The sequence below is a fragment of the Leptosomus discolor genome, chromosome Z, assembly GCF_034619465.1.
Source record: "Leptosomus discolor isolate bLepDis1 chromosome Z, bLepDis1.hap2, whole genome shotgun sequence".
Lineage (NCBI taxonomy): Eukaryota > Metazoa > Chordata > Aves > Leptosomiformes > Leptosomidae > Leptosomus > Leptosomus discolor.
The window spans coordinates 66,750,496-66,763,018 of NC_141419.1; the positions used below are offsets into that span (position 1 = coordinate 66,750,496).

Genomic DNA, 12,523 nt, shown 5'->3' on the forward strand with positions numbered 1-12,523 from the left:
AGCTCAGTGAAACTAGTGTCAATTGTTAGCACTTTTTCCTAACATCTAACTTTGCTAACATTTCAGCCTACTCAGCGAACATGGAAAACATGCTGCAGCCTTGGACATATTTTAAGTATGTCATCATGTCTCTCCATTAACTTCTTTAGACCAAACAAAATTAATTGCTCCAAACATTCTCCAGATTGTTCCAATTGTTCAGATCTTATCTGGACTTTGTCCAGTTTTCTTTAAGGAAGATATGAACTGAGTTAAAAATACCCTCCAACAAATAACTTACTGGTGCTGAATGAAGAAAGAATTTCTTCACATACATTACAAACAACAACCCTCTTCGCTGCAAGACAATACTGTTGACTCCCATTGCATTTGTGATTCATTGTAATGATTCAGATTACCTTATTTTATACACTCCACCCTATATTCCTTCCAGTACAGATGTAGAAACACTAGGCAAGAATTGTAGTACTGAAAATAACTTTCAGCTTCCTTCAAAACAATTTTACAAACCAGTACATACACATAGTAGCTCAAGTGAAATAGAAGGAAAAAAGGAAAAAAAAGTCCCTCCTCAGTTTGGTCAATGTATCCCAATATTCATTTAACTAATCTCCAAAAGAAAAACCTGTTTACCTCTTCTCATTGGCTAGGAATAACATTTCACTACACCCATCAGACTTTGCAAAGTCTTCCTGGCATCAGAAAGGTTTTGTTGTAAAATCTAAGTTAAATAATTCCTTGAATCAGGTGTGGTTTAATTATATTACTAAAAGGAACACAGAGAGTAAAAATTATCAGAGAAATGTCACAGACTTTTAAGATGTTTCAGAATGCTTTCAACATTTCCAGTTATCACTGTTAATGGTTATTTAATGAAGATCCACTCCTAAAAATTATTTGGTGTTTGGATCGTCCCGTAGTGTCAATACAAAGTGAGCTATCTCCGTGACAAGCCATCAATAAACTTCCTACATTAGATGGACCAACAGAATTCTGAAAGAGAAAGATGTGGAAAATCCTTACCCAGTTCATCACAACTAATACTGTGATTAATTTGCCACCACAGCCTTCCCCACTATATTTCTACTGCAAATAGGTGCACATCTAAGCATACAGCTCTTTAATAGTCTTTTTTCCATTGTTGTAATGCTGACCTTATTTTAAACTCCATATGTTGATGCAAGCTCCCATTTATCGTCTGCTTGCAGGTGGTTTGCTCTGGAGACTCATTGACTATTAGAAAGGACACAGTAACACCCACTCAAACAAACATGCCAACACATAACGTGTTTCATTTTGTTGAGCTATTACGTTATTTTGATCCTAGTTTAATAATGAGCCATTGTTTCATTTCCTCAGCACAGGTAACAGATTGGCACTATGTACATCAGACAGCCACAAACTCAGCCTAAACTAGTGGTTGCGCTGATGAGTTGCAAACAATCTGCACATCCCTTTCCCTGCATTCCTATCTATGCAGGGAGAGTACTTCCCAGTTTACAACAGCAGCAGGATAAGAAGTCAGTACAAACTAAATGGTGGTATCTTGAGCATATCTATTCATGTAACTAGAGGTGTAAGTACAAGATTACTTGTTTATTGATGAGCACACTCCATGCAGTGCACCGTGGAAAGACTGGACTTGACATCATAACTTAACCCCTTTCAAAATGCACAAGCACACTGAATTAAGATTTCACAAGAAGCCCAAATTATAGCATTTCCTAATTTTCATTTGCTTGATTTTGGCACCTTAAAATGCTTTTTTTCATGTAGCTGTAGCCACACTTGAAGACAGACACAGGTTAAGCAACTGTCAACATAAGTGCAGAAGCACTGCTTTATATTCTGCTTAGACCAAGCTGTTTTGTTAATTTGCATGTCCTTTATTACTGCAAGGTCATGGTGAACAGGAGTCACAGCTGTACTTCCATGCCAGTGTGAAGTCAGGTTTGGGTCATTTATGTTTCTACCCACCAGGCACTGGGCATACCTAACATTTTGTTCTAGACCTTTTGTCACTTCTCTTTGTCACGCCTCCAGCTCAAGCCCTGGATTTCCTTGCTTTTGAGAAAAGTGAAAATACAGGAAGAGTTAAAGGCTAAACATCAAGAACAAACACAGGACATTGCTGGCAGAACATCAGAAAATTCAGGATGACACCCAATAACTAATTAAGGGACCACCCAAAACAACACATACTACCTATCCCTTCCCTCAACATAGGGACCCCAAAATGCCATGAATTAATATGCTGCCCACACTGGTACCCCAAGTAGAAACAACAAAATAGCACATCAGCACAACATAAAGGACATATTTGCCATGACCAATATTTCAAAAAACTACAAGAATCTTTGCGTAGATGGTGTAAGAGAGGGAATGGAAGTGACTTTCTAAATACAGCGTGAAATAAAATAGCTCTTTGCTACTGGAGAAACAGAACGATATATAGCTGCTGCTCATAACCCCTCTTTTTGCCTAGGATCCTTGCTGAAGACACATAGAGCATCAAGGACATTAATGATAACCATCATGTAGTACCTAACAAGCCTGCCAGAAAGGCCAACAAGAACTGAGCAGGAAATACAAAGACTTGCTCAAAGGTTCTGGAAAACAAGCGAGAGAGATGGCACAGGGACTTTTATGAATGAAAAACACAAGGGGGAAGGATAGAGGACTTAATTGTATTGAAATGGGTTATCAAAAAGGCTTATTATACCCAGAGACCTCGTCTCACACTGCAAAAGCAGAGCCTTCCAGTAACCTAGCACCCAGCTACTCTCCTAGTTTCTAAGATGTCAGATGGCTACCCTGACGACAGGTTAAAGAACCGAGAGATGATGCATCAGCTTCTTCTGAATCGAAAACTAAATTAGTTTTTAAAATTAAATGAATCACACTGTTTCATTTGAAACAAACTTCACCCTACCTCCTTGAACTCTTGCACTAACTTCATTGCTTGAAGGATATTTTATGTGCCTGTGCCATCCCTACAAGATACGCTGATTTTTAAAGTTAGGAGATTTTTATTTCCTCCCCCTTCCAAAACCAAGCTCTTGCATCTTAAACAAAAATCCACATATTTATGTAAGTCACATGGCACAAACAGACATCCCTTACCTTCTCCCCCAACAGACACGTGGTATGATTACAAGCCACACACTGAAAACTGATTTGCCATCTGAATTCCAGGGGACACGAAGCACACAAAACAAGCTCTGTATACTGAAAATGCTCCCACCCATTTATCCTAGCACAAACTGCATGAGTACTGACAAGTGCCTTGCAATGAAACCACATCCATTTCTCATTTAATATAGGCATACCAAGCATCTTTGACAGTCACACATATTCATGATTACATCACATCATTATGCTGTTAAAAATGAAGAAAGACACAAGGAGTATACCCTGGAAGGTCCACTTTAGAGCCCTTGTGCTAAAATGCGTTAATACTACCACACCCATCAGCTACTCAAAGTGCAAGGGAGAGCATATTTCCAATGATGCCCTTTGCCCAAAGGTGCACGAGACTTTCCTGACAATATGCCCCAGACAAATATTCATACAGCAGGGAATTAATGAGCTGACGCTTACTTATCTTTTTGTCAGTTTTGAGTGTGCTTTGATAATCAATAACGAAGGACGTGCAAGCTAAAAGAGCCCTTCAAGCCTGTATAAAGGTACAAGATGATTCTTCCCAACTCATTATAGTGTAATATAGCAGGGTGTATCTCTCTCTCTGTACACACACACGTAAGTATTTATAGCAGAAAAAAATGTATAGCAGAAACCCCAAGAAACTACCAATTTGTAAAGAAGAATTGAGGTTTAATAAACATCTATAATCGTGTACTTATTCTTCCTGTGGCAGTTATATTTATTGCAATTATTTTCCAATGACACACAAGCATGAACAGGAATCTAATTGTTGTGTGTTTAGTTACAAATTGTTACATTTTCTTTCCAAACTGTTTTGATAAACGGCACACTAGAACTGTAAATAGGTTTGACAAATCAGTTGTCTTCAATAAAAGCAACTAAAAATCATGAGGGCTTGACATTGATCTGTACAGAGGTCCTAGTGACTTGAACAGGGGCAAAACCAGTTCTAGTTTCTATTAAATATTTTTTAAGTCATTAAGCAGAACTCATTTGTAGGCTATTAATGGGGAATCTTCCTAACAAATATTATCGCTACTCAAGATGTTAGCTAGGAACACCAACTTCTTGACAAAAGTAAATAGAACAAAATTAGAACAAAAGCCTTCTTAGTCAGGCACAGACAGAGTACCAGGAACTACTGCTTAAAAGTGCCAAAGACCATTTGTTTGTTATAGAATCATAGAATGGTTTGTGTTGGAAGGGACTTTAAAGATCACTTAGTTCCAACCCCCCTGCCATGGGCAAGGACACCTCCCACCAGACCAGGTTGCTCAAAGCCCCACCCAGCCTGGCCTTGAACACTGCCAGGGAGGGGGCAGCCACAGCTTCTCTGGGCAACCTGTGCCAGTGTCTCACCCCCCTCATAGTAACGAATGTCTTCTTTATATCTTATCTAAATTTACCCTTTTTTAAACTAAAAATGCCACCCCTGTCCTATCACTATAGGCCCTCTCTCCACATCTTTCTTATAAGCCCCCTTTAAGTACTGCAAGGCCGCAATAAGGTCTGTCTTGTAAGGCAGGTTGATAAGGTTCTCTGGTGTTAAAGTTGCCTGACACTCCCTCTTGTAAGCTCCATTTTTAAGTGCTTGGGGATCTAATGAATTGTTTATAATATTTTCAAGGGAGATGATCTTTACATCAATGACACATTTTTGACATCCCTATGAAAACCTATCCAAATTACAAACCTCTGTTAACATGGTTTCCTTACACTCAACAGAGGCTAAGTCCAAAGTTGCATTTCCAGAAGATACATCTGCAGTGACACTTGCTTCTACATACAGCCACGGGACTTCTCCAGTTGCAGCTCTGACATGTCACGGGACAGCCTAGAGCAGATTTTGTTTAGTGACAGCAATGAACCATTTTCCCTTGTGTTCTCAGTCCCTTTCACTGTTGCTGGATCCAAGCAAAAGAGGGAAGGAGCTGTCAGCTTTGAATGTAAAGAGGACAAAAAGACATACCGGATGGAATAAATCAAGAGAAAACAAACAGTGAAAACTAGGACTGGGTGCTGGCAGGAGAGCACCAGCTACAGCAGAATAGGATGAGAGAAGGACAGACCACTCCTTAGTACTAGAGATCTAAGAGGGAAAACACTGCAGAGACAGGCAGCCAGTACATATGTACACGGCTGTTTGAAAAGGAGATTAGATAATAAACCAGATGAGAAGACTACAATTCACTGGGCAAAGTGATTAGGAGCAGGAAATTAAGTACACATGCAGTGGTTTGTAATGGCAAAGTAAACAAAACAGCACTGGAAGGGAGACGGAAAGAAGACTGGAGGGATGGGCTATGACTGTCCCAGTGCTTAGCAAGGAGGCTGAGGCTAAGATGAGAAATCTGTAAACAGTCTTAGACGGGTAGATGACGAAGATGAACCATGCTTTGCTTATGGAGTAACTTATGATAAAGACTCAAAAAAGAGAGGCCCTTGATGTTGAGTCAGACAACCAAAACTTCCAAGTGTATTTACCTTAATCTCTTTGTACTTCATTTCCTACCTGTAAAATGGGAACAATGTAGACTTCCTAAACTCATAGCCGTATTTCATGACCATCACAGAAAACCCTCAAAAAGAACAATTTCCTCTTCAGAACACAGTATATTTATAACATATTCATTCAAAAAAGTAAAAAAAAAAACAAACACCCCCAACAATTTTATCACCAACTGAATACCAAGCATTTTGCAGATGGAGGCAGAGGGACCATTACTGACGTAACTGGAGAACTGGTCTAGAGCTGTGAACCAGGGCTGAATACATAGTTTTAGTTTTGGAATTTGGTAAGTTGTGTGCTTGATTTTACAAACCCAAAACCATTTCTTAAATTCACATTCACGTGGATAAACAGAAAACACTGCTGGCATTACACTGTGTTCAACTTCGTTCTTGAAATCCCTCTTTGCAAAAACAAAGGGACATTCGTTGGTCTACTCCAAGTTTAAGCGAGGGTGACTCCAAGTTTAAGCTAAGGTGACAAGTGAAAACACCCCTTTCTCACCCCGGGTCACACAGCGCAGCACCACAAATGCAGTTGGGTTAAGCTGCCACTGTGCATTTTCCTGCCCATCTATCACACGGCAACACAGCAAAGAAGAGTAAGAAACCTGGCACACACAAAGCAATACGTTCCGAGCCACCAGGAGTTAACACTGTCCCACAAAACACCCCTCCAGCCTGCTTCCTCGCCAGCTTGCCCCTGGCCCCAGCTCGGCGGTCCCAGAACCAGCCTGCTCCGCTCCAGCAGCGGCCTGGCGTCAACCACGGCCTCCTCCGCGGCCGCTCAAACCGTACGCCTCGGCGTTACTCAGCTACCAGCTGGTAACAGAGCACCTGCCGCGGGCCGAAGCCTCCGCCGCTGCCCTGCTGCTGGGCTCCCATCGGCCGGCTGGGGGCCGGGTGAGCGCCGGAGGGCCGGCTTGAGGAGGAGGGCGGGAGAGAAGGAGAGCCGAGAGCGGCGTCACCTGCTCAGCCCCAGCTGCCACGGAGCAGGGACACAGGGCGTGAGGCGAGGGGCGACACTAACCTCCCCCTCGAGGGGGGAGGGCGCGCCCCCGCCATTTTGAGGCGCGCCCAGCGGACCCGCCGCTGAGGCTCACCCAGCCATTTTACAGACAGCCCCACAGCCCTTTGGGGGTGGGGGATGTGGCCTGGCTTAGCTCAACCCGGCTCCACCCGCCGCCGGGCTGGTACCGGGCAGGCCGCTCCCTCCACCCCCTCCTAGCTCAGGTATCAGGCGAAACTGGTCGGGCGTGCGGTGGAGGCAGTGGTGGCCGGAGCGCGGCGGGAGGATGTCTGGGCGCCGAGCGCTGTGCCTGCTGCTGTTCTGTGCGCTGCTGGGAGCCGCCACTCCCGCAGGTGAGAGGAGGAGTGCGAGCAGCCGCTGGGATCAGCTGGCGGCGGCCGGCCCCTCCCAGGGCTCCCCGAGTGCCGCGGTGGTGGGTCGGCGCCCCTCGGCTGCGCGGCGGGTGGTGGCGCTTCGGGCGGGGAGAGGTGCGGCGGGCACGGCTAGGCTCTCGGCGGGCGAGGCGCGGGGGCGGCGGGGCTGAGTCGCGCCGAAGAGCAGGCTTCTGGCCCCCAGATGGGGTGCGGGGAGCTCGGAGCGGACTGGGCAAGGTTCCCGCGGAGTCGAACGGCGAACGAGTTCGGAAAACTCGGGCCGGTGGCTGTGGGGGAAAGCAGCTCGACGGGCAAGCAGCCGGCCTCGGCTTCCAGCCCCCTTTGGGCTCCGGGGGCGCACGGCGTCGTCGGGCAGGGCTGCGGGAGCGCAGGTCCTGGGCGGGCAGTCCGCGCCGCCGGTGCACCCACTCTAGTTCTCGGCTAGCAACCTGCCTGAGGGCGGCACATAAACGTAAAAACCCCTGGATTCCGTCTTATCGCTTTTTTTCCGACTCTGAAAAGCTAGGATTTTTTTTTTTTTTTTAATCCGAATTCTTATCTTTGTTAGCCTGTATTATTGCTTACTGAACGTAAGTGCTGTTTGGGGAAAAACCCGAGTCATTCATATTAATATTTTACTGCCTTAAGGTTTATGTTTCACTACCTTTTATAGTAAACCCCATTGCCATGTCTACTGTGTCCTTCTGTATTTGTTTATCCTGGGCTTATTTACGTAATAAAAGTATATGCGTAAAGATTGTGTAAATATTGAAGCCAAGCTTATGGTAGGTCCTATTTTCTCAACGAATAGGTACTAAATAGCCGAAAAATTCGTTTTTCAGAGCGGAGTTTCTGAAAGTGAGCTGCCTCTTACTAGCCTGGTTGTCTGACCTGGGTGGGAGGGAAGACTTTGAAATCGTCTTGGGGAGGAGGGAACGTAGTATGCTTGAAAGTTCTAGCTGGATTCTTGACCTTCTGGAGTAGGGAGGAGAAATGACCCGCAAGTATGATTCCATCCCAACCAAGGGAGACGCACTATAAACCAGGGGCTTATTACCGTTGTTTTCAAACAGGCTAATGCCTTTACGGGATTGTGGTGAATCTGGGCTGCAGACCCAAGAACCAGGGTAATCTTAACCTTAGTCCTGTGTAGGTATTACTACCTTGATCTAAACTAGTTAGTCTGGATAGTCAGTGCTGCTGTCACTTTTGTGACTGCAGGGTAGGCATAATCCTTCGTTTGGTATGCAGTGGGTTATATCTTCTGGACAAATGGTGAAGGTGTTGAAACAGACTTTTGTTGTGGGAGGAGAATACGTTTTTCCCCGTGATGCCAAGGAAGCTTTTCCCGTGGGCAGATTAGCAAGTCAATTGCATTCTCTGTATGTGAGTCAGACAGGGTGAAACTCGGCTTGGAAAAGAACTCAATTGTTATGGAAAACTTCAAGCGCAGAGAGTAAGAAAAGGATGTAGAAAATGCACATACCTAACAAAGGATTGGTTGCTCGGTGAGGGAGTGTTAACTGCAAAGACAAACAGGACACTGAACTGTCTCCCCATATGGGTGCAAGTTGGGCTAACAAAAGCTGCCCGGTACCTGCAGTCAGAACTTTTGAGGCTGGAACTGCTTAAAGTCAGCATAAAAGTGGGACTTGGTCTCTGAAATCAGCCATTTAGCTTGACTACATCTTAAGAAATAGAATAAAACAAACCTTTGTCTCTGTTCTGCCACTCTTGCAATACTAAGCCGTGTCTGTGGTTCATGTATCTGCCAATCGACTTTATTATAGCTCTTACTCTAATGTGTCACACTAATGCTTTAGGACTGCTTGGTGAGCAGTTTTTATTTTTATTTTTTTTCAACCCAACCTATGAACATCAGTTGCAAAGCATTGCTTTATATCTGATTACAAAACATTAATAAGAATGAACTCGTCCAGTTTCCTACAGTAATTTAAGTCTTTGGAATGGAATACAAATAATATGACTACAATTTGATAATATCAACTATTTACTGATGGACAGGTGCTTAACATAGCACTGTACACTGTGCTTTATTACAGTACTCTGAGAACTGCTGTCAGGTTAGAATAAAGGGTCTGCTTCCATGCATCTCTGAGTTCTCAGCTTAGCTATATGCCTGAGAAAAGAGGCATTGCTTAGCTAATTATCATTTACTTTATCTCATTCAAGTTATGTTATTCAGGCTGGTTTTGTGGCCTCTGTTATTCACAGCTCAGGTTAGGGAGCTGGGATTTCTGTATTATACAAGTAAACTTTGCGGTCTTTAACAGTATCACTGACATGATCATGTGTCTTGAGGATCTGAGAGCAGGATTTGTATAATTCTCCCCTGTTGTAATTACACCACGTATAGGCCAAGATGACTGTTTGGCTTTTGCATTAATGTTCCTTAGGGCTGTTGTTTTGTTGGTATAATTTAGACTTCAGTATTCGTGTAGTCTACTGCAAAGATTTGTCCATGTCATGGCACTGGCAAAAAGTTTTCTTTCACCTGTTTTCCAGTGAAACCTGGCTGTGCCTGGAGCTTGTCAAATACTTTTTAAGTAGAGCTAGGGTAATTTAATTCAAAACCCTAAAGAGCACAAATATATGCTGTATTTCTGTACATCTCTTTAGGAGGTGACAGAATCTAGACAGCGTGCTAATGCTGTACATCAGACTTTCGCAGTAATAACTTGAAAGGAATAGCTATCTAAAGTTGTGCTACTTTTGAGAATCTGTACTGGAAAACACACATACTAGTGTATTTACATATTTCTTGGCTGAGAATTCTTTTCTTTAAAATGTAAGGTGTAAGCATTTTTCATTCTGAAACTGTATCAAAACTCTATTTATTGAATAATAGAGGGGCCATCCTTCAACACTATTTGTGGCTGCTTGTGCACAAACCTGCTTGCTCAAAGAGGCTCTCATTTATACTCCAGTTGGGTTTTTCTGTGGCTCAAATAATCCACAAATATTGATGGAAACTGAGATAAAGTTAAAAAGAATTCTCCCGCAGACCGTCAAGTTCCAGTTTAGCTTGGTGGATGTCCGATTCGTTGGAACAGTGCGAGTTCATGGACAGTCTCTGCTTGTGCAATTTAACTTGTTAACATGAGAGGACTGTGGGTCTGGAGGAGCTCTGAACTGACCCATCTGAACACCATCGTACAAGACAGAGCAGTTAGGAATGGCTGGCTTGCCCATAAAGTCTGTAAGTTCCTGTGGCATTCGAAGAGGCAGAGCAAAACTTGAGGTGATAGCTGTCTTGTGGCTGAAGCAATCCTAGCTGTCAGCTCTACCACCTAGCACTTTGAGTAGAAACTGCAGAGATTGTCTCTTGTGACCATGAATTGGAAGGGGATCCCAGATGACTGGCCCTGTTGGGTCCTCATGCACAAAGTTAATCTGTTCGAGTTTCAATTCAGATACAGCTTAACACATGTCTTTATTTCCCTAGACATCACATGTGCATAGCTTTTGGCATTAAATTCTGAGTTTCAGTTCTAGTTCGTCTCAGGGCAGCATGCTCTTGCTGCATACCTAATTTTCAGGCCGTCTAAACTGAGGAAACCTCTACTGCAGTTATGTTGGCCTGCTGCAAAATTATATGAATCCCAGCACTTGGGTAATCTGGCACTGCCATGTGAAAGGATAACGGTGCCCTGGAGTGCTTGAAACTGTTCAGATGGTAGAAGCACCTGACAGCCATTTTAACAAGGTATTTTTAGTACCACTGGTGATGTGGGAAAGCATTTTGGTTGCTTGAATAGGGATGTAGGTTGTCTTTTGGATAATAAAGGGAAGAAAAATAGTCAAGTGTTTGAAAACCAGTGTTAATTTTTCTGTTGATGAAGTCCTCTTTAATTCTTCAGAGTAAATCATGATGTCTAGTTTATTTTTAAAAAGGACACAAAGTATGTACTTCAGTAACAGCAACTTCTTAATTTTTTTAATTTTAGAGAGTAGTGGAACCAGCAGTTCAAAAGGAAGAAGTTTCGCTGGCCGGAAAGTTCCAAGTACTAATAATGCTTCTGAAGAGTTATACGAAGTGGATGAATTTGCAGCAAAAGCCCTCACGGGAAAGCTGACTACAGTTTTTCTCCCCATTGTCTCTATCATTGTCTTTATCATTGGTTTGCCAAGCAATGCCATGGCCCTCTGGGTCTTTTTTTTCCGAACAAAGAAGAAACATCCAGCTGTGATTTATATGGTTAACTTGGCACTGGCAGACCTTCTTTTTGTTGTCTGGTTCCCACTGAAGATTGCATACCATGTAAATGGCAATAACTGGCTATTTGGTGAAGGTCTCTGCAAAGTACTTGTTGGATTTTTCTATGGAAATATGTACTGTTCCATTCTCTTTATGACATGTCTCAGTGTGCAACGGTATTGGGTTGTAGTGAACCCCATAGTGCATTCAAGAAAGAAATCTGAAATTGCCTTGGGCATCTCCCTTGCTATCTGGATACTGATTTTGTTGTGCACAATTCCATTGTATCTTGTTAATCAGACAGCATATATTTCAAATCTTAACATCACTACCTGCCATGATGTGTTGCCTGAAAATGTTTTGGCTCATGATATGTTCAGTTATTTCCTCTCGCTTGCAATTGGACTCTTCCTAATCCCAGCTCTCCTCACTGCTGTCGCTTACATACTAATGATTAAGACTCTGAATGCTTCCATCTCAGATATAAGCACTGGGAAGAAACGAAAAAGAGCAATCAAACTCGTTATTGCTGTCCTGTCCATGTATCTCATCTGTTTTACACCTAGCAACGTGCTGCTTGTTGTGCACTATTTGCTCCTCAAAACCTACAGCCAAAGCTACCTGTATGTGTCGTACTTAGCTGCACTGTGTCTTTCTACTTTGAACAGTTGTATTGATCCATTCATCTATTACTATATTTCAAAAGACTTCAGAGACAACCTTAAAAACGCTCTTCTTTGCCGAAGTGTGCGAACTACAAGGAGGATGCAAGTGTCTCTCTCATCAGGTAGATACCCCAAGAAATCAAATTCTTACTCTTCAAACTCAAATGGGACCACTAAATCAACCTACTGAGTTTAATCCTACGAAAGTGAACTTTTATTTTTACAGATGAAAGGATGTACAAGAGAGTTATTTTGTACGAGAGATTTTGAAGAAACATCTCTGGTTTTTAATTACATTGAAGCCTGAATTTTGAAACTGGTAGCTGTGTACCCTGTGTTGAAATTGTAAGCAGATAAATCTTCCCACTAGACTCGAAAAAAAATCATGACATTTCAGATGCTCTGCAAAAATTCTGCTGACCTGGACGTGAGTTGTGGTTCAAGACATTTTTGTTCAACGTCGAAGTTGTTAAAAAGCAAAGTGTCACTGGAATGTTATGTAGTCTTGCTAGTACATTTAATTGACAGAGAAATATGTTTGTTTGGCTTTAACTGTAATGTATTAAACAGCTGAACAGATTGT

General features: G+C 42.8%; 1 protein-coding gene across 3 annotated transcripts; it reads left to right on the forward strand.

The window, feature by feature from the left end:
- Positions 1 to 6,968: 6,968 nt before the first annotated feature.
- On the forward strand, positions 6,969 to 12,130 carry F2RL1 (F2R like trypsin receptor 1). 3 transcript variants are annotated; one of them, XM_086480303.1, is made up of 3 exons: positions 6,969 to 7,035; positions 8,880 to 8,888; positions 11,025 to 12,130. In XM_086480303.1, exons 1-3 carry the CDS (start codon positions 6,969 to 6,971, stop codon positions 12,128 to 12,130), a joined length of 1,182 nt encoding a protein of 393 aa, XP_086336429.1. The 3 variants fall into 3 exon arrangements, with proteins under 3 accessions (XP_086336429.1, XP_086336430.1, XP_086336432.1); XM_086480304.1 differs by lacking the exon at positions 8,880 to 8,888 and having other exon boundaries at positions 11,019 to 12,130; XM_086480306.1 differs by lacking the exon at positions 8,880 to 8,888.
- The last annotated feature ends 393 nt before the right edge of the window (positions 12,131 to 12,523 follow it).

What these genes read in the sequence shown, in the direction of transcription:
- F2RL1 (XM_086480303.1), top strand. Translation starts at nt 6,969, where the DNA reads ATGTCTGGGCGCCGAGCGCTGTGCCTGCTGCTGTTCTGTGCGCTGCTG.